The sequence below is a fragment of the Xyrauchen texanus genome, chromosome 10 (assembly GCF_025860055.1).
Source record: "Xyrauchen texanus isolate HMW12.3.18 chromosome 10, RBS_HiC_50CHRs, whole genome shotgun sequence".
Lineage (NCBI taxonomy): Eukaryota > Metazoa > Chordata > Actinopteri > Cypriniformes > Catostomidae > Xyrauchen > Xyrauchen texanus.
Window position 1 is genome coordinate 9,679,692 of NC_068285.1, and position 21,829 is coordinate 9,701,520.

The following is a 21,829-nucleotide window of genomic DNA, read 5'->3' on the forward strand; positions in this document are numbered from 1 at the left end:
TGACAGTAACCATGTTTTACCTCAAATACAATGCTTAAACTATGGGAACTGTTACTATGTAAAACCATGATTGTAGTTAAGGGTAAACCTGTTGAAATGTTTATCAAAGTGTGATTTTCTCCCCAATCTGGAATGCCCAATTCACAATGCACTTGATGTCCTCATGGTGGCGTAGTGACTCGCCTCAATCTGGGTGGCGGAGGACGAATCTCAGTTGCCTTTGCATCTTTGACCATCAATCCATGCATCTTATCACGTGGCTTGTTGAGCGCGTTACCGCAGAGACCTAGTGCGTGTGGAGGCTTCATGCTATTCTCTGCGGCATCCAAACACAACTCACCACACGCCCCACTGAGCAGGAACCACATTATAGTGACCACAAGGAGGTTACACCATGTGACTCTACCCTCCCTAGCAACTGGGCCAATTTGGTTGCTTAGGAGACTTGACAGGATTCACTCAGCACACCCTGGATTCAAACTCGCGACTCCAGGTGTGGTAGTCAGCGTCTTTACTCGCCGAGGCCCAATATTCTTTGGATTCTGAAGTAATATTTTTATTCTGAACATAGCAAATACTGAACCGTACCGAAAGAGAGACCCTAAAACCGTGCAAGTCTTTGTGTGGTCTATAGTTGACCTAAACAGATGTGTCTCACCCTGAGGAAGTATCTCATGTTCTTGTTGTGGAAATCTCCAGAAGGTAGTAACAGATACAGCAGCACTTCACAGAGATCCCGCAGGTAACCTGCAGATAACACACTACAGTCATACGTCTAGCGTAAAGAGAATTGAATTAAACAATTACAGTTGTTATTTATACTTCCATATGTTTAAATCTGGCATGTTCATGAATAACACAAGAACCTCTTTGTTTGCAATTAGAGGTAGACCGATATATTCTTTACAGATTAATCGGTGCCAATAGTAGATTTTTGTAACTATCGGTTCATCGCAAAAATCTATGCCGATAGTTTTTTTTATTATTCACCATTTTTTATTCCTCAATAACACACCAAATATTGATTTATCTTTTTATGATTACTGGACTTTATATGACATTAAGTGATAAATGAAAACTATTTCTGGCATTATTTTTGAAGACATCCTCACTATGCAACATTTTTCATAAGTGCCTAAAACTGTTGCACAGTACTGAATGTAAACTTCTTTCATTAACTGAAAGTATGTATGTATATATGTGTATGTATATATATATATATATATATATATATATATATATATATATATATATATATATATATATAAGTTTCACAACACGTAATTTCAAAGCAGCTTTACAGAAAAACATGTTTTAACAGAAAATGCAACTGTAATATCTATAAAGTCTTAAGAGTCATCATTGAGCAGCATCATTAAATATGATTGTACATAGTGTATAAAAATAAGTAATTAAATAATGATTGTATTAATAACCCCAGTGAGCAGCTGAAGGCGACTGTAGCAAGGAACACAAAACTCCATAAGATGTTGATTAATGAAGAAAAATAACCTTGGGGGGAAACCAGACTCACTGTGGGGGCCAGTTCCCCTCTGACTAACCCTAAACCAGACTCACTGTGGGGGCCAGTTCCCCTATGACTAACCCTAAACCAGACTCACTGTGGGGGCCAGTTCCCCTCTGACTAACCCTAAACCAGACTCACTGTGGGGGCCAGTTCCCCTATGACTAACCCTAAACCAGACTCACTGTGGGGGCCAGTTCCCCTCTGACTAACCCTAAACCAGACTCACTGTGGGGGCCAGTTACGGGCTTGTTTATACTGTAGTTTATAGTTAAAAGTCTGCTGTTATGCGCTAATTTTTCTTGTTATTTACATTTTGGTTGAACAATAAACTGCTTTTGGGATAGTATTCATTTTGGACTCTTATAGCCTCAATATCGGTGCCATCATAGTAAAGAAAGACTAAGACAATTTTTATTATCCTATAAATGTTTTTTTATTTATTTATTATTTACTAAAAAACAAAACGTTTTTTTTTTTCCACTTTATTTATCGGAATTAGCAAAATCACTATTAGTCAACCTCCATTTGCAACAACTTAAAGACTTAAAATATAGCGTTTGTATATAATATAAAATGAGCCACACTATTACGGTGGTTTCATGGTGCTTTTCATGCTTTTTGGAGCTCAAAAGCATGCGTCATCATCAACTTTCATTGTATTGATAAAAAGCAACGAGAACATACTGTTAAACATCTCCTATTGTGTTCAACAGGTAAAACAATATCATGTGTTTTGAGTGACATGGCATTGTGTAAATGCTCAGTGGTAATCCATCTGTTATTGTTGGTGGAATGCAGGTTGCTTGTGCATGCGTCTGTGTGTGAGGATGTCTTCTTTTCTATGTAGACACGGCACACCTCCAGTAGAATTACACCCATAAATGCTTTACTAGTTTTCTTCTATTGTCTGTCAGCCACTGTAGCATTCCAGACAAGACTGGGTGTTTTTTGCCTTTCTTTTAGCTGGACTGGCCAATGGGAATCTGCCCTTTAGAGATCTGAACTTCAATTCCAATACGATTGAAAGTCACTGGGCTGGATCATTTAAACCTCCTATAGAGACAAAGCGGTCTCTTGTCTTACCTTCTTCATCTTTACGGGACGTGCAGACCATGTCTCTACAGATCTTCCTCTCCATTTCTACCTCCGCCTCAAAAAACGAGTCCAGCAACTCATCTGGAGCGTCACCTGCAGCAAACACACAAATACACTCATATTCTCACATGCAAAAGTCATCAGAAGTGAGTTTCCATTGAAGATGCTCTTTGCTACATAACTGTGAATTAGTGTTAGGGAAAACAGCCATGCAGTAAGAACGACAGTGTGCATTGAGAGGAAGGACGGTAGTTACGTTGTTTAGGATCTTCTCTCTCATTCAGTCTCTCCTGAGCTTTCCTGAAAACACGCAGATGGGTCGCAAAATCATCCACCAGTCTGGTGGTGAAATATGGCTGCCAGTCCACTTCTTTAGACCTGAGAAAGGGGAAAAAACAATCACTCATTCATGCCATTTACACTCAATTTCAAAATATTTTTCTTAAAAAAATGTGTAAGAACATCAGAATGCAATATTTGGTTTGTGGTTAGTGTTACTGTACATCCACCCTGAAAAACCACAGTTTGTCATTTACATTCATACTATCACAGCAATGGCTTTGAAACCCCTTAAAGACAAGTACAGATCTGTAGGGTAAACCTGCTAGGCAAGTGTCTGACCTGGTGGAGAACTCTACGAGGGCGTTCTGAACCGTCTGCCGGATCTCTAGGAGGAAAGTCTCATCATCGCTCAGAGTGTAGTACCAGAACTGGATATAGTCCCTCAAAGCAAACTGGATCACCTGATAAATGACATAAGAACAGGATAAGAGAAAAGAAGTCAATGTTTTGAGAGAGAACAAGCAAACTAAAATGTAATGCTAGCTTTGCATTTCCAGAAGAAATAGCAGTGCTTGCAAGGCAGCAAAAGGATAGCGCTAAAGTTTAAGGCTTTGGTTCTGACTATGAGAATCATAACGCAACATGGTCTTTGCAGTGTACAGTAAAATGACATCTCATTGAATCAAAATTAAGGTAAATATAACTTGAGCAGAATATTTTTTGTGCATATGATATAATTGTGTGCATTTAAGACACATAATATGTTAGCTATGAAATTAGCCTTTAGCGAGACAAAAGAGTCGGCCATTTTATTTCAAATACGTAAAGAATTTCATTTCTGTCAGTGTCAATTCCAGCACAGATTTAATTAAACACAAAACTGAGTTTGAGATGTGCTGAAAATGACACTCTGCTGGGAATTTTCAAGACTTTTTTGGGATAAATCTCCTGCGATGCATGTACATACACTGTTGGGAATTGTTAGCAGACAAATAATTAAAAAAGAGAAACATTTTTAACATGACTTTTCTCTATAGAAGCCCACAGTGCTAAAAGTGCCAGAAGCTGAAGAAACACCCATAATGTCAGAGCATGTGTGTGTATGTGAAACGCATCAAAAAAAGGAAGTGCATTTTTCGATCATGTGCTTTCGATTCTTTATGGCGCAAATACAATGAACCCTAACTTATACCGCAGAGTAATCTGTGTAGGCGCACATTCCTCAGCAGAACTGACTCGGATCTGGAGGTGTCCACAATGAAGTCACAGAACAAGCTCTCAAACCTGCTGACTGTGTTTTACCTTAACACAATTTTCTCAAAAACATCTCCCAAGTATTGAATGAATTACACAACCATTTTGGCACAGAGAGCACATACACTGCACAATATATAAAAGGGTCCAGTTAATAGAAATCTGGATTTTGCTACTCTTCTGAAATAAATTAGGTTGATGCATGTAGACATAATCTAATATTAGAGCTAAAAAAGTGCAGAATGACTCCTTTTAAAACATTTGTAGACGTCAGTTTATAAAATAGATGCATTGTAAGCAGACTCAAACCCTATATGATAAGCATGTGAGACCACTGAGTGAAATACAACTGAAGTGAGTATCATGTGCTCATCAGTTTTATGAATACACCAGTTCAGTTTAAATGTTCAAACTAGCTGATCTAGCATCTGATCTAGACACAGGCGGAAACAAACGACACTTGTGAACAGGGTGAAAACGCCAGTGAAGAAACCACAAGTTCCTTAAAAGCGTGAATCTGCTATTTTAACTGACTTTGTCTGTCGTTTTGTTCAGTTGAGCGATACCTGCTGCAGCGGTTCATCTATGATGTTGGATCCTGTCAAACGCCGGTCGATCTTTATGGGTTTGGACTCAGATTTCATCTCTTCTAAAACCTGCGAGACAAACACAAAAGCTCTTTTTAAAACTCAAGCAAGAAAACGTGAAAAGAAACGTTTCTTCTTTTCCGTTTATGTACACAGGGAAAATAAAATTAACCAATAATATCATAGCTCAGTTTTAAAGAAGACCTATTATGCCCCTTTTTACAAGATGTAATATAAGTCTCAGGTGTCCCCAGAATGTGTCTGTGAAGTATCAGCTCAAAATACCCCACGAATCATATATTATACCATGTTGTAAATGCCTCGTTTTGGGTGGAATCAAAAACACGCTGATTTTGTGTGTGTCTCTTTAAATGCAAATGAGCTGCTGCTCCCCGCCCCCTTACTGGAAGAGGGCTGTGCCTTTACAGCTTGTTCTTTGGTTACTACAGCAACAACGTCACTGTCCTTTTCAGCATATCGAGGCACCGTTTTGTGGTCCGTTCTGCACAACACGGTGGCTCATTTCAGCTTATCGAGGCTCATTTGGCCCATTTCGCGGCCGACACACCAGACCGCTCTGTTCTCCCAATGGCCAGTCCACCCTGGATTGGCTCCAAATTGCATCGGCCCACCGCGAAAATGCCCGTATCCCAGATTACAAGTCCAGCTTGTCCACCTCTTAGGGCTGGGCGATATGGCCAAAATTATCGTCATGATAATCTTTTTCATATTATTTCATATTTCAACAGAATATCGATTTGTTTATTATTAAAGGCTCGTAACATGCTGATGAATAAAGATACATTTAGAAGGGACAAACGTTTTGGTCTAAAAGGTGCTTTGAAACCACGTTAACTCATGTGGCGCTTCATGTCAACACACATGCAGGGAAAAGAGGTGACGCGTGCGGAGCGGGACAGGGCAGAAATGATGCATGTTTGGTGCTAGAGAACAATATTCAAGATTACATCACAGAAAGATCAGAGCTGTTGTCCACATCACTGTTGTTCTGTCGCGCTCTTCACTAGAGACGATGAGAGGACGCAACCGATGTCATGAAGTCTTGCCTAATCGTTAGCAAGGCAGCTAGCATTAGCAAGTTCATCCAGTCTGACCCTAGTTACCACTGGGGCATTGTGAGCGAAGCTGAGAGTGTTTTCAATTCATTCCTATGAAAGCCGAGCGTCATGCTCACAAGGTGGATCGTAGGATTGGCAGCGGTGCAGAGGAAGCTCTCTCCTAGCGCTGCGAGCGCCAGAGGAAACGCAGCCTGAGAAAGCCGAACTGCTTGTGTTTTAGCGACACGCAGTAAATATCGAAAATTCCTCAAATGCTTAACGTGGATTTTCTTTATCGTGATATTTATCGATAAAACGATATCTGTGTAGCTCATGGATGAGCACGGTCCGTGTCATGACTAGTGGCTCTGATGCCGGGAGTTCATGAAGACTCTTATGTTCAATTTACAGCAACAAAAGAACACTTATGAGACATTATTCTTCTCACTGTATCTGCTCCAGTGTGGGAAAAAATGGCGGACTGTGTGTAGTCATGGGCGAGGCTCTAACGTGACGTCACTTTAGAGCAGAAACAAAACTGTTCGTTTTGACACACTGATTTTGATTAATAGAAATATAAGGAAGAGGAGTGGGTGCACTTTTAACATTGTAGGGTGGTTGTGTACACACACACACTGCCGACTCACATTTATGTACAAACACCAGGTAAAAGTGAATTTTGCACAATAGGTCACCTTTAACAATCCATTCAAAAATCATAATGAATAAAATCATAATTTCAAACCGATTATTCAGTTTCAATAAGAAACATGTTATGACACCGTTAAATAAAAGATAAAGAGCTGGAATAAAGATGCAATATTTATGACATCTGAACACGTTACAATGAGCACTTGCGCACCTTCATTATGGACACCTGTGTAGGTGGCAGGTAGGAGTGTTCACACCTTTCCAGGTGTTTCTCAGAGTTTCTCTTTCCAAATAAAAGCAGCACTACAAATCCCCTAGATAGAGAGACGGAGACATTTCATCAAAAAACTGCAGCATCAACAGGTGTTTTAATTCAGATCAGAGGAGAGAGACTTAAATCATATAAATGTAATGCCTTTTTCACTTACCCGCCAATGAAACAGAGGATGTAGAAAGCCAGATAAAAGATGGCAAAGGGTCCAAATGAGATGAGGAAGAGCACAACTCCCAGACCCCCCCATCCCCAGATGGACAGACTGGCCTGAAACACAAACAGACAGTAAATCAAATTTTTTAATGCAGTATGTGGCTTACTGAGTGTTCATGTCGAAACATTTTCAGGTTAAGGTGATTACATTTATGAATTTGGCAGACACTTTAATCCCAAAATGTGTCTTAAAGTGCATTCAAGCTCTACATCTTTATCAGTAAGTGTATTTCCCTGAGAATCAAAGTCATGACCTGGACCGTGACCAATGCTCATCCATTTCAGCGACACAGGACTTAAAAATACCTGACAGATGACCAAAAAGAGAGAAGACAGATGAAAAGAGAGACTGTGAGTGAGATTGTGTCCAGTGGCCAGGTTTCCTGTTTTTCCCAGGACAGGAAACACAGAGACCGAATCTGTGCCCTCCCTTCCCTCTTCTGAGAGCTCACGCACTCACACACACATTTGGTTTCCATGTTTTATGGGGACTTTCCATAGACATAATGGTTTTTATACTGTACAAACTTTATATTCTATCCCCTAAACCTAACCCTACCCCTAAACCTAACCCTCACAGAAAACATTCTGCATTTTTACATTTTCAAAAAACATAATTTAGTATGATTTATAAGCTGTTTTCCTCATGGGGACCGACAAAATGTCCCCACAAGGTCAAACATTTCGGGTTTTACTATCCTTATGGGGACATTTGGTCCCCACAAAGTGATAAATACACGCTCACTCACACACTCTCTCTCTCTCTCTCTCTCTCTCTCACACACACACACACACACTCACTCACTCACTCACTCACTCACTCACTCACACACTCACACACTCTCTCTCTCTCTCTCTCTCTCTCACACACACACTCTCACACACTACACACACACTCTCTCTCTCTCACACACACACACACACACTCTCTCTCTCTCTCTCTCACACACACACACACACACACACTCTCTCTCTCTCTCTCTCTCTCTCTCTCTCTCTCTCTCTCACACACACACTCTCACTCGCACACACTTACACACACACTCTCTCTCTCTCTCTCTCTCACACACACACTCTCTCACACTCTCTCTCTCACACACACACAAACACACACACTCTCTCTCTCTCACACACACACACTCTCTCTCACACACTCTCTCTCTCTCTCACACACACACAAACACACACAAACACACACACTCTCTCTCTCTCTCTCTCACACACACACAAACTCTCTCTCACACACTCTCTCACTCGCTCTCTCACACACACACTCACTTCCCCTCATGTCTTTGATCTGAAGCTCTGGAGTGTGTTATCTTATTCTAAATAAACATGTCATCATTGCCCTACTATTTTATATCTTTACATGGTAGTCAGTGAAAGAACCACAGAGACACAGAGTAGCACGACAATTTACAATTTAGTGGTGCACCTTTATGAAGATTTGAGGGCGATACCGATCACCAACATCGTAAAAGCCGATATGATCCAATCCTCGATATCTATTTTTTAATAAGTGCCCCCTGCCACACTTTTACAAGTTACATGCTACACTTATAGGTATATGTTTAATTTCAATTTACATAAACAGTGAAATGCAACATTTATTAGAATTTAAACAGTTATGAACAGTTCTGTTGTAACTATCAAATATCATTGTGACATACTGGCAACCAGTAAACACTATGAGAGCATCACACACAGCAGAGATATGTGCAAAAATAAGAAAGAGAGATCCATTACAAGCTCAAAAAGTGCTCCAGTGACAAATCCTCAGTATCTAGGATTTGTTTCCCGCATTTGGTGTTTTGAAGCAAAGGTATGAAGGCCCGGTGCCATTATTGAAGGTTAAACTTTTCCGCTCATTCGTTAGAGTAGAAGTGTCTGTGAAAACAAAAGATCTGCACTGAATGGCACGATGCAATGATACAGTGAAGGCATCATAAGCTTCAAACTTCATGTCGATTGTCATCAGTTAAAAGTACTGATTTTACCTCCACAACTCATGTCAACAATACAATTGGTTATATAGTACCCTAGCCCTGACCTTTGTGACCCCTGCAACCTGCTGATTCACTCCGATTATTCAGGACTTCTGCTGACCTCCTGTGGATTTGTTCAAACAGAGGAATGAATCATAAAGCCAGTGTTACAAATCCTCACTGGGTGCTGCTGTAACGTTGCATGCATGTTTTCAGAGGGAAAAACGTGTAAACACTTGCCATAAAACTACAAAATGAAAGCACTCTCATGCGAGAGACTGTAAGGAAAAGGCATGTTTTAATGCAAAAAAAATTGTGCAAATGTAACTAATGATGAATACAAATAATATAATGATTATTTGTAGTGCAACCTATCATTGGAACATGTATTCCCTAAAATACAGCAGCATTTTGCACAACCGGTATATCGATTTAACTGGTATAATCGCACACCCTTACCTTCCTGTTTATCCAAAGAGCCTAACTAATGCTTTACTAGTTAACATTAGCAGTCGAAGACTTTATGCATCACGTTGGACAGAGATATGCATGTTCACTGAGTCAGTGTTTCTTTTGAAAAGCGAATTTCAGCCCTTCTTATCACCAAACAAATGCTAAAGCAGATAATAACGGATTATGAGCCACTGCGGACTGGCAAAGCTGTTCTCTTTGTCATCAAACATGCAATAATCCAGCAAGCGTTTTAACGTTAACATGTTTTCACTTCAAAGCAGATCACTTGAGGTGACGTCATCTTCATCCAGCGGGAAGAGAGTCGTACTGTAAGTGAACAGCCGCAGGAAGATATTATTCCAATTAGGGCTGGGCGATATGGAGCAAAAAATATATCTCGATATATTTTGCTATATCTCGATATACGATATATATCTCGATATCTTTACAGGAAAAATACCCTCATATAAACAAATATGCCAAATACCACAGTCCTTTTTTATTAAAGTGCAAAGAGGTAGGCAGTTCACGTAAGAACAAAGTGCTTCTTATTATTTAACTGTAAAATAAAGGAAGAAATACATATTGCCTTTTCATTCAAAAATGAAACAACTCAACTCAAGGTAGGCAGTGCATATATAAGAACAAAGTGCTTCTGCGACATTTAAGAAAAAAAAAATCCCTGATTACATAAATAATAATAATTTAACTGTAAATTAAAACAAATAATACATATTGCCTTTTCATTCAAAAATAAAACAACTCAAGCTCATCTTTGCATTAACTCTGTTGTAGCCATCAACAAATAGCCAAAAACAAGTTTGCTATAAGCTTTGGTTGGCACCAACTTTCGGCATTCACGGCAGTAGACATCTGTCTGCTGTTCATCTGACGCCTTAAAACTGAAGTATCTCCATATAATGGAGCCAGTTGTCCTTTTTTTTTTTTAGAGCGAGTTCTGCCTCCGGGCTGGTTCATGGCTGACGCCATGTTGAATGAGACAACACGCGAAGGGAGGGGAGCAAAAGCAAGGAGACGAGGCGAGGCGGAGGGGCGAGAGCACAGCACAGAGAAAGCAAGCGAGCAAAGTGCCGAAATCAGAATTGAATATAAACAATATATCGATATATACGATATGTCAAAATTCATATCGTGTTTAAAAAATATCTCGATATATTTTAAATATCGAGATATCGCCCACCCCTAATTCCAATCCCATACATAAACTAGCTCATCCTTCATTTCTCACTGGTAAGGCATACAGTATATGGGACAGAAAGGTGTAAAACCAGACATTAATGGGCCTCTCAACTAGGGTGGCAACCAACGATTATTTTGACAATTGATTAATTTAACGATTATTAGAACGATCATTTGACTATTTGGCGATTATTTGACTGTTCAGCGATTATTGCAACGATTAATCATTAGCTCTTAACCGATTATTCTGCTTCTGCCCCGACTTAAAGGTTGTATTAAACGTGCTTACTGACAATAAAGAGGACAAAATCATCTTTTAAAAATACCTCTAAACTGAATTAAAAGGAAAAAATACTTTTAAGTTTAATTCAGTAAAGAAATTCACTGCAAACATGATATTGTTAACAAGTGTTTTTGTCTTGTTTTCCATTTAAAATCATCTAAAAATCCTAAATACATTTACTTGAGAAGCAACATAAGATTTTTAGACTTGCTTTAAGAGAATGTATCCTAAAAATAAGTGAATATATTGTAACTATAGGCCTACCTATATCCCAGATCTATTCTCTAAAAGCAAGTCTAAATATCTTATATGCTGCTTCTCAGGAAAATGCATCTATTTTTAAAGGACTTTTAGATATGACATTTTTTGTATTATTAAACGTGCTGTATGCAAGATTCACCCTTGTTATTAGTGACACCTGTGGCCATTAAGTGAACTGCAGCAGCTACCTGTTGCTCGTGCTCATGCACTCACTCCATTGGGACGCAAATGAGCATCCAAAACAATGACATAATGTACAAAGAGACTGAACGTGATTCACCGGCATCATGCTGATAGATAAGGCAGCATAATTTAAATTACACAGATATGATTGTTTTACTACAAACGTTGAGACTAAACTAAAACTACTTATCAGCTAACATAGCATACTGATACACACATCTATATATTACCGAACTATACCAGATAGTTTACTGTCGCACTGCAGTTATGTTGCACTAGGTCATATGTTGTACTACGATCAAGAAACCAGCATATTTGCTTAAATGTATCCTGTATACCTGACTTTTACTATAAAGAGAAAATCGTTGAAATTATTTGAAAGTTACGAAGCAAGATAGTTTGTCAGCGTTAGCAGGCAAGATCAAGTTAGCTAAAATTACACAGATCAATCCTTATGCCACTATATTTCACATGCTTTGCAGTTATGTAATAACTACGCCAATTCAGGGTCAGTTATTGATCCCCAAAACAAACCGAAGGTCCCTCCAGGAATCAAATGCCCTGCCGAAGTTCACTCTAGTTTTCGCTCAACAACGATCACGTTCCCGCTTAGCCAGACAGAATTCAGTAGATATATTTTTTGGGCTTCCTCTGAGTTTGTGTAGGAGTAGGCGTTGTGCTGTGAGCCGGACATTTGCTCGATTCATCTCTAAGATAACGTTACCTAGTGTTGCAGTTTGTTGTCGCTGTTGAATAGCGGAAGAGAAGAACTGAGGCAAGGCTCTCGGGAGCGTACATAAACATCACATCCTTTGGATTTTACTGGCAAAAGCGACCCGTTCCCTTCACATAAAAATCAGTCTACAGGCTTTAATAGGCAACCTAGGAAGTCTGGGAAGGGCTCATTGTTTTAAGTTGCATTACAAGCTGTTCGCACATTGGCAAAGAAAATTGTTACATATTGCAACTTTAATATTATATTAAAGGTGCTATATATAAGATTGACAACAAGCATTGGAAATGGGTACTGCAGTCCAAATTAAAAATATTGGAGAGTTGTCTGCCCCGCCCCAGACTTGCTCACGCGTGTTGCCAAAATTAGCCAACTCACCATCCGTTTTAAATGATTTCCATCTTCCAAAGGCATCTCCAATATTTATTCTTGTTTTACTACGCCTCATGGTGGTTTTTAGATGTGGAATCTGTTATCTCCGATCCAGTTCGTTTGCTGACTTCCATGGCTGCAGCACGCAGTGTTGTTTGCCTGCAAACTTGTTCAAATCTGGCATCCCGGCAGTGTCGAATACTATTGGTATTAGTATTACATATGCCATGATCACACATGCCCAAAAAAAAAAATAATTAAAATAAAACAAAAATCACATGCCGGAATTGAAACTTCAAAGTAGATTATACTGGCTGTAGCACTGTTTTCGGAGAAGCCATATTATGACATATTACGGTCATTTTATGATTTAGAAAATTTAAAATATTATATATGCACCTTTAAACATTATAAGATTAAAAAAATATATATATAGCTGTATATAATATATGTATTATAGCTGTTAAAATAACGGTCCATTGTTTTAAAGGAGCTTTAGATATTTATATTGGAAAACAAGCCACAACAAATCAAAAACGTATTTTGTTTGCAGTGTATAATGGGGCGAAGACAACCCTCTCTCTCCTTTCTGTTCACTTCAATCCATCTTTAACTCACAAAAAAAAAACTCTCCCGTATTAATAAAGCTGCATATTGCCAATTTTCTTCACGATAAGAAATGCATGGTGACTCACATTATGATTCAATAAGTCGTGAGCCATCATGTTATAATCCAGCTGCAGCAAGTGCGCGCTCGAGGGATGAATGTCCCCGTAACAGCGTGCATCAGCCGGGTGCAGTTTCAATCTCTCCCCCTTAGATCGGGACACTGCGCAACTCATAGAAGAGGCGATAACTGCACAGAGAAATGCCAGTTTCGGAGTTTGTAGTCATTTACATGGTCTGCTTCCATATTACACGTCACACAAAGATATAATGCATTAAATATAACTGCATTGAAGATGTAACGCCGGGATGTTTCCTTTTAAGACGCTCGACAAATTTTAGAGTACGTTTGTAAGCCGTGTAATTCTTCCTCTCCTCAGTCGGGCATAAACTGCAGTGCTCTTCTCGCGCATGATCATTAGAGTTTAACGTGATCTCATGTTGCGTCAAATGAGATCAAACGACTATTCGACAATGGACATTTTGGTCTGCAATTATTTTTTTATTGTCGACGTTGTTTCAGCCCTACGCTCAAGTGCAGCGATCTCATTGGTTGAGCATTCTGTCTTGTAATGTTCTCAGAGAATTGGTCAACAGAGTCTTTAGCCAGACTAAGATTATCCATTCAAACACCTACAAACAAAATCCACCAACAGAATCTCTCCATTATTGCAACACTGTTTAACATTACGCTGCATGGCAACTGCTGTACGATTACAGGTTATGAAATCACACACACACACACATACATTCCTGAAACATGATCGTCAGCTAAGCTAAAGTCACTACGTACAATCTGACCCAATAAAGGAGGTGAGCTTACAGGCTCATAACTGTAACTGCGAAAGTTTCCACAGGTTTTAAGTGTAAATGTAAAGTCAGAAAATCTCATTAGCCATCAGAGTTTAATTCAGGTCAGACAGGTCTATTTTAAGGTTGGCGTAAAACCCCAAGCTCAGGTGCCACTTCCCCTAAACACTGCGTGTGTGTTTGAGACTGTGTATTATCAAGGTCTATGCCTTTTGCCTAACAGGAAAAGAGTGAAACACTCATATGACACTGGACAAATCAAACTATGGCTACATTATACTGATAGCAACAGTATAATCAATTCAAACCACACTATCTAAATACAGGTCCCAGTTCTTATTGTCCACTAATCATTGGTGCATGACCTTCCAAAGAAAATAAACAAAATGTAATAACTTTATCTGCCTCTGAATTTACTTTCCTTTTCAGGTGATGTCAACAAGCCCTCTTTTTCAACCCCTCTTGCTCAAACCTCTTTTCACAATTTTATAAACTCCAAATAGATCAAATAAAGTCCCACCCTACATTTTTTGTTGCAGAATAACCTGTTTTACTTAGACATACGTCACTTTATGCAAGTCTAATGGACTGCAAACAGCGCTGGGTGAAATATCGAATTCATTGCGATGATTTTACAGAGGATATCAAATGTACATTTCAAAAGTGTGATTTGTGAATATCTCAATTTTAATGCACTTTTTAATTTGGCTAATAAATGCTTCCTGATTTCACGGTCCTTCAGGGATGTACAATTCATTAAAGTAACATCAACATTGCAATATCTTCAGATGTGAATATTAAAACACAAAAAGTTAAGGCACACCTCACTTTAATTAAATGAATACATCGTCTGTGCGCTTCAGACTGAACGGGTTAGGTTCATGGTTCCTTGTTTTCAGCAGTCTCAGAGTGATTCACGTGAAAAGCGAAGTGCTGTTGGTTCACACACGCTCGCCATTACAAACATTCATAGCACTACAAGTGAATATAAATTTAAAAACACAATATCACAGAAAAAGAGGAGATGGGAGATTTGAGGAAATGTTGTTTAGAAATGAATGTTATTTTATTATCTGTATCATTCTTTTCAACATCTGAAGTACCTTATTTTGTTGTAGATGTCCCAATGTGTATTTATGTCCTTGCCATTATATTACACTGCTGAAAGATATTTGGTTCATTAAATGAAGCTGAACATTGTCTTTGTCTTTGTGTGATCACAGTATGCAATAGACTGGCATGTCTTAAGGTCAATATTAGGTCAAAAATGGCTAAAAAGAAACAGCTTTCTCTAGAAACTCGTCAGTCAGTCATTGTTTTGAGGAATGAAGGCTACACAATGCTTGAAATTGTTAAAAAACTGCAGATTTCATACAAACGTGCACTCTACAGTCCTCAAAGACAAAGGACAACTCGCTCATCTAATATCTTCCTCTGAAGCACGTATTCCATCAGCCAGAACCAAAAACTTCAGGATCAAGATTTCCTCAGATTCACAAATCATGACGGTCAGTCCGTGACAGTCGAAGCGATCCAGGCCATTTAAGCTGTCAGGAGATTGCTGCCCGCGCTGGATCCGCACAAGCATTTGAGTGCACCTTCAAAGTAAATGCGCTTCTCGTGTGATATAAATAAATGCACTGATTACTGTATGTGCACATGGTTTGATTGAGAAAATGTGATTTGGACATGCCATTCATGATTGCTGGACTACCGTGTGTACTGTAATTTCCTTCTTCCTAATATATGAACACTTTCATCATGTGCAAATGAAGAATTATTTGATGACTAAACAGAAACTGCTATCTACCATTTAAAATGCAATATTATTTTTTACAAAGTTAAAGTTCTGTGAAATTGAGTAAATATAGTGCTAAATAAGAGTTTATTCATATTTTCAGCAATTTTATGTTTTTGATATTTACTACTTTCAATTGTGTGATATAGTAGGGATGTGCACGAGTAGTCGAATATTCGTTCTGCAATAATTATTCGAGTTGTAAAAATACTATTCCAATTTCACAAAGTTTTGGCCATATATACGGTGAGATGCATGTTAAATCCTGAACACACAAACTAAAACTGGCAGTTATATCAGAATGCACTGGGTGGCGCTGTTGAGTTTGGACACAAGTTGAACACATTTGTTAAGAAAATGGTTTTGTCAGTATGGTCAGATGGACACCAGAAAGGCGGGTTATTGTGAGAATGTGGCTTACTGTGAGAAAGCTGGGTTCCTGTTTAAATGTACTGGATAAGCGGTGTACACTTTACTCTCGTATATGTGCATCTCGTCAGAAAGCAGCGTCCCCGTTGCAACGCAATCCTCACGACGCTTCTGTAAACAACAAACATGGCATCCGAGAAAGACTAGGCTAGCTGAGGTAAGGGACATCCCATAATTTTAAATGGTGTGTGTATAAATGAGTATAGTTAACTGAACATGTGGATATGCTTGTTTTTCTCAACAAAAACATGACATGAGATACAATAGAAACATGATAACTATAATATCCCGAGTGTTTATATAATCGTCCTGTACATAGGGCTGGGCGATATGGCCAAAATTGTTAATCTTTTTCATATTGTTCGATATCGATATTCACAATATTTACACATTGCACTTTCTTTTTTTTATTTCAAAGCTGACGGAAGAAAATAAGAAAAAAATTACTCTAAACAGTCAAAATAGTCTCTACAAAACTGCACAGGGGGTCCAGAGACGGCCAAAGCAGTGGGGTCTGCGGGATCTTTTACCAATTTTACCGTTTATCAATTGAAAATGAATGTTAAGAGATCATCTGTTTGTTCTGAAGTATAGTGACAGCAGTCCAGTATTAAAATTAAAGTATGGGGCATAGAAGCCCTTGTGACTGTGGAATGATGCTGAATGTGGGTTCAAGGGTGTCCCGAGAGAACATTTAGAAAACATTTTTTTAAATATTTAAAAAATATATATATATTTTCATTAAAGTCAGACACTAGTCTACCAACTAGTAATTTTAATCTTTCCTTATCCATTCCAGACATCTAATTAATGTTCACAAAATTAGAACAGAAATCAATTTGTTTATTGGATTTGTTTATTATTAAAGGCTCGTGCTGATTAATAAAGATACATTTAGAAGGGACAAAAGGTGCTTTGAAACCACGTTAACTCATGCGGCGCTTCATGTCTACACACATGCAGGGAAAAGAGGCGACACGTGCGGAGCGGGACAGGGCAGAAATGAGGCATGTTTGGTGCTAGAGAACAATATTCAAGATTAAATCACAGAAAGATCAGAGCTGTTGTCCACATCACTGTTGTTCTGTCGCGCTCTTCACTAGAGACGATGAGAGGACGCAACCGATGTCATGAAGTCTTGCGGTGCGGATGGAATCAATACGGTGTCCGACGTAACCTAATTGTTAGCAAGGCAGCTAGCATTAGCAAGTTCATCCAGTCTGTCCCTACGTTACCACTGGTGCGTTGTGAGCGAAGCGGAGAGCGTTTTCAATACATTCTAGGGCTGGGACAACGCGTCGACGTCATCAACGCAAAAAATACGTCGACGCAAAATATGCGCGTCGATTTGTCGGACCCAAAACAAAGATGGCGGCGCCGGCGAGTAGTAGCAACACGAGTGGCTCCTCAGACTATCAGAAGTGCAAGGCGGCATGCACTCGTTCCTCTAAAGTTTGGGAATTCTTTAATTTAAAAGGAAACAATTCCGTGATATGTCATCTTTGCAAAATGGAGATGGCCTTCCATTCTAGCACCAGGGCAATGCACCAGCACCTGAAGAAGTGCCACCCGGTTGCAGCTGCAGATGACAGAGCACCGTAAGTTTTTTTCAACTCCCCACTTTGCATTCGATGTTGGAGTAGGCTATAATACGTTGTCGACACCTAAAGTTTTCGCTTATAGCTATTAATAATGCGCTTATAGCTATGAATGTCGTGAAAAATACATAGCGGGCACTGACAACGTGCTGACAGACAGGACCAAGCAGGTAACATTTAATAAAGTCTCAACTTTCAAATTTGGACATTCAAAGAAAATTAAACCATAAATAGGCCTACTATTTTGTGGCTCTTTAATGTGTCGTGACAGATTGCCTCAGTTAAAGCTGCTCGTGAACCGATCATCTTTTCCTTGGTTAATTTATAGCATCAAATCGGCTAAACATGAATGTAGCCTACATCAGAAGGACTGTTGTTTTAACCGCGGAAAGACGTCAGTACGGTAGCCTACAATACATTATTCAAATTCAAATCCACTGACGTTAATCTTCTCTCTCCTGACTACTTTGTCGGACAAAAATGGCGTATTATGATTGATTGATCAGATCGCCAGTCAATCAAACTCCCAGCAAATGTTTTTTTTTTTTTACATTTTATACACCCCCACCCCCGATAAAACCGGTATTACCGGTGTTGTCACAAGTCGATTAATCGAATCGAAATGGAATCGGACTGAAAAAAATGAATCGTTAGATTAATCGTTTAAAAAATAATCGTTTATCCCAGCCCTAATTCATTCCTATGAAAGCCGAGCGTCATGCTCATAAGGTGAATCGTAGGATTGGCAGCGGTGCAGTGCAAGCCCTCTCCTAGCGCTGTGAGCGCCTTTGAGCGGATTTCGTCCACCCCAGTGGAAACGCAGCCTGAGAAAGCCGAACTGCTTGTGTTTTAGCGACACGCAGTAAATATAAAAAATTCCTCAAACGCTTATCGTGGATTTTCTTTATCGTGATATTTATCGATATCGTTTTATCGCCCAGCTCTACCTGTACATTAACTGCATCAGTCTACATCATTAGCTGGGTTTTTTTCACGCATTGCTTGTTTAAATATAAAAAAATAAAAACACAGGACATGATATAAGCTTGTTTTGATTATAATTAGAAGCTTGTTTTTTATAATGATGACGCAACCTTTACGACTAAAAAAAAAATAATTGTACAATGTCTCTTTCTCATTAATTATCTTCATTTAAATAATAGAATATTTGATTTTTATGAGCTTAAATATTCGAATACCAAATTATTGATGAATGCCAATCCCTAATATAGAGGCATTGTATTGGCTTATTGGCCACCCTGCTCTCTGGATATCAGCAGAAACCCATATCGGTTGGTCACTAGATCAGATAATGAGATTTACTTAAGCACATGTCTGAATGCACTGTGAGCACGTCCAGCACACGCAGGAGAACTAAGCTACAAGCATCGTGTTGTAACATGATAACCGCTCGTAGTCAAGCACTGGCCATTTACAGCAACAGACAGTTTTGCATTCCTCTGTTGACACACTGCAAGATGTCTACCATTCAAGTATGCATACTTTATGCATTTACGCCTACTTCTGCAAGGTGGAGCACTGCGGAAACAAAAGAAACTCACACACACATCAATTGCAAGAAAATGACAGCATGTTTTGCATGCCATTCCAATTAATTATTAACTGGTTCTCAACTACATGCTATAGCCAATAGATGTGTGGGATTTTCCTTAGCCTATGTACAGTGTACACGCACATGTATAGCTCTTATTTTACACAGACAAATTACCTGGAGAAAAAAAAAAAAACGGCAACAAAACTCTTTGGTTCATTGGGCTAGTAAAACATTTGCAGTTCTAAATGAACTGTTAGGTCCAGTCCTGAAATGCAAAGACAGAGTGATTAAGTCCAAGTCCTCATATGGGCAGAGACACGTGCGAGCGTTTTTACAGCAGGTCAGGTGGCTCAAGAGGATTCATCTCATGCGTCTGTCATCAGGTTACAAAACACAGCCACAGATTTGATGTGATTTCAATAGTGCAGAATAAGGGTCGTTCAACCCTTCGAATTTCTTTACGATCTGATCAAAGTTTGCTTAAGTTTAAATGGTCTTCTACATTCAACACAGATGTTTTTTTCTTTTGGTACTACATAATCAAAGGCTGATATAACATATGCCCACACAAGACAAGTGTCATAAAACCAGATTGTTGTCATTCCTCCAGACTATCTCAAAAACATCCCCATACAAGACCATCATTCATTCAGGCTTGATAAGATCAAATATACAACAGTTAGTCCTGTTAGTCTAGTCCTCAAATTTGATTAGACGAGAGATGTTCCTTGAGTACTGATAGTCCAACACCATCAGCACTCGGACGGGTGGTTGCATGTGGTGGAAGATTATTTTATTGTGTAATATGAGCCAGTTAGGTGACGTGAAGTGAATTTTGCATCAGCCAGTGTTTACATACAACAGCTCTTTGCGATCGCTTGTGTTACTACTGCATTATTAAAGCTAGGAAATGGCTTTAAATGACAAACAACTTCAGCATTAAGGCTCATCGCAGCTGAGAGACACAACAGACTGATTAATTTCACAAACCTCTTATCGGACTTTCCACAATGGAGTGGGCACACGGTTTAAAATGGTGGAGGACATTGCGGTTCATGGTGAAAGACTCTTGCGCACCGGCTATCGCAAAATAGGAGGAATACCCCCGCTTACGGCTAATTTTCCACTGAGAAATCTGACAGCATCTCTGCTTGGGATCAAGACCCCGTCATGGCCAGCCCAATCTCCAGATCTGAACCCCATTGAAAACCCCTGGATTGTGATCAAGAGGAAGATGAACGGCCACAAGCCATCAAACAAAGCAGAGTGGATTGAATGTTTGCGTCAGGAGTGGCATAAAGTCACCCAACAGCAATGTGAAAGACTGGCAGAGAGCATGCCAAAATGCATGAACGCTGTGATTGAAAATCAGGTTTATTCCACCAAATATTGATTTCTGAACTCTTCCTAAGTTCAAGCATCATTATTTTGTTAAAATGAATATGTACTTGTTTTCTTTGCATTATTCAAGGTCTTAAATAGAGGCATCTTTTTTTGTTATTTTGACCAGTTGTCATTTTCTGCACTAAATGACAATATTTCTATTTGGAATTTGGGAGAAATGTTGTCAGTACTTTACAGAATAAAACTAAAATGTTCATTTTACTCAAAACACACACTGATAAATAATAAATCCAGAGAAACTGATTATTTTGCAGTGGCCTGTTAATGTTTTTCCAGAGCTGTAGAGTCAAAACGAGATTTTACAATTTGGTACATGGTTCACTTTAGTACACACATATGATACGAGGCTGAAACACACACACACACACACACACACACACACACACACACACACACACACGTCAATCAACCAGAATGATATCAGGTTTACAATCATAACCAAAGTTTACATGGGGTTAATTGTGCCATAAATCCAAAACAGATACTTTTACTTTAATATACGCTTGGTTTAATATTAAGTACATAACAACAAAGAAGCTTGTATCATTTTAACATGTATATCTGACAGACAATAACCAGGTTCATACATACGCCACGTCGCAAGTCATTTCCACCAAGTATTAAGCAACAACACGCCGAAACACGCAGAAAACACTTAATCTTCACACACGAACCTCTTACACAGAGCTGTCACACACATTATTCACACAGATATCATGTGAACACACACACACGAGCACAGCTGATGTTAGCTGAGATAGCTCTAGAATAGCTGTCAGTGCTCACAAACATCTAATCCCACCGCATTACTGTGTGTGTAATCCCACACTGAACACAAACTGTGTGTTTAATTCAGCGTGAGCCTCTTTACCTGTTCAGGTAACACACAGCTAAGCTAACAGTAGCTGTACACAACGGGAAATGCGTTAAAAACACAAAATCTGCCATAACACTGAGGGTAAACCGACTTACCTCTGCAAACATTATTTAAAATATAAATCCGGAGGCTGTTTGTTTTATCCCCGCCGCATAGTGACGTTTATTTTCTTCTCGCGTTCACAAACTGAGGCGCTTCAAGACTGCGCGCGCCCTTCCTGCAGCCGCCATGAGCGCGAGCTCGACAAATAATGTCCGCGTGAAACTAGAGCGAACACTCA

General features: G+C 39.1%; 1 protein-coding gene across 4 annotated transcripts in view; it reads right to left on the reverse strand.

The window, feature by feature from the left end:
- The window catches only part of snx13 (sorting nexin 13), a 42,156-nt gene extending 20,370 nt beyond the window's left edge, over positions 1-21,786 (reverse strand). For 3 of the 4 annotated variants that reach the window (XM_052135827.1, XM_052135826.1, XM_052135825.1), the window contains exons 1-8: positions 21,645-21,786; positions 6,884-6,996; positions 6,667-6,769; positions 4,726-4,815; positions 3,245-3,366; positions 2,880-3,001; positions 2,612-2,716; positions 659-747 (exon numbers count right to left, since the gene is read on the reverse strand). In XM_052135827.1, coding sequence (XP_051991787.1) covers positions 659-747; positions 2,612-2,716; positions 2,880-3,001; positions 3,245-3,366; positions 4,726-4,815; positions 6,667-6,769; positions 6,884-6,996; positions 21,645-21,656 — 756 coding nt within the window. In that variant the 5' untranslated portion in view covers positions 21,657-21,786. Of the gene's footprint in view, positions 1-658; positions 748-2,611; positions 2,717-2,879; positions 3,002-3,244; positions 3,367-4,725; positions 4,816-6,666; positions 6,770-6,883; positions 6,997-21,263; positions 21,283-21,644 lie in introns of those variants that run through there. The other variant, XM_052135828.1, reaches the window with a different exon arrangement.
- Between the last annotated feature and the right edge of the window lie 43 nt (positions 21,787-21,829).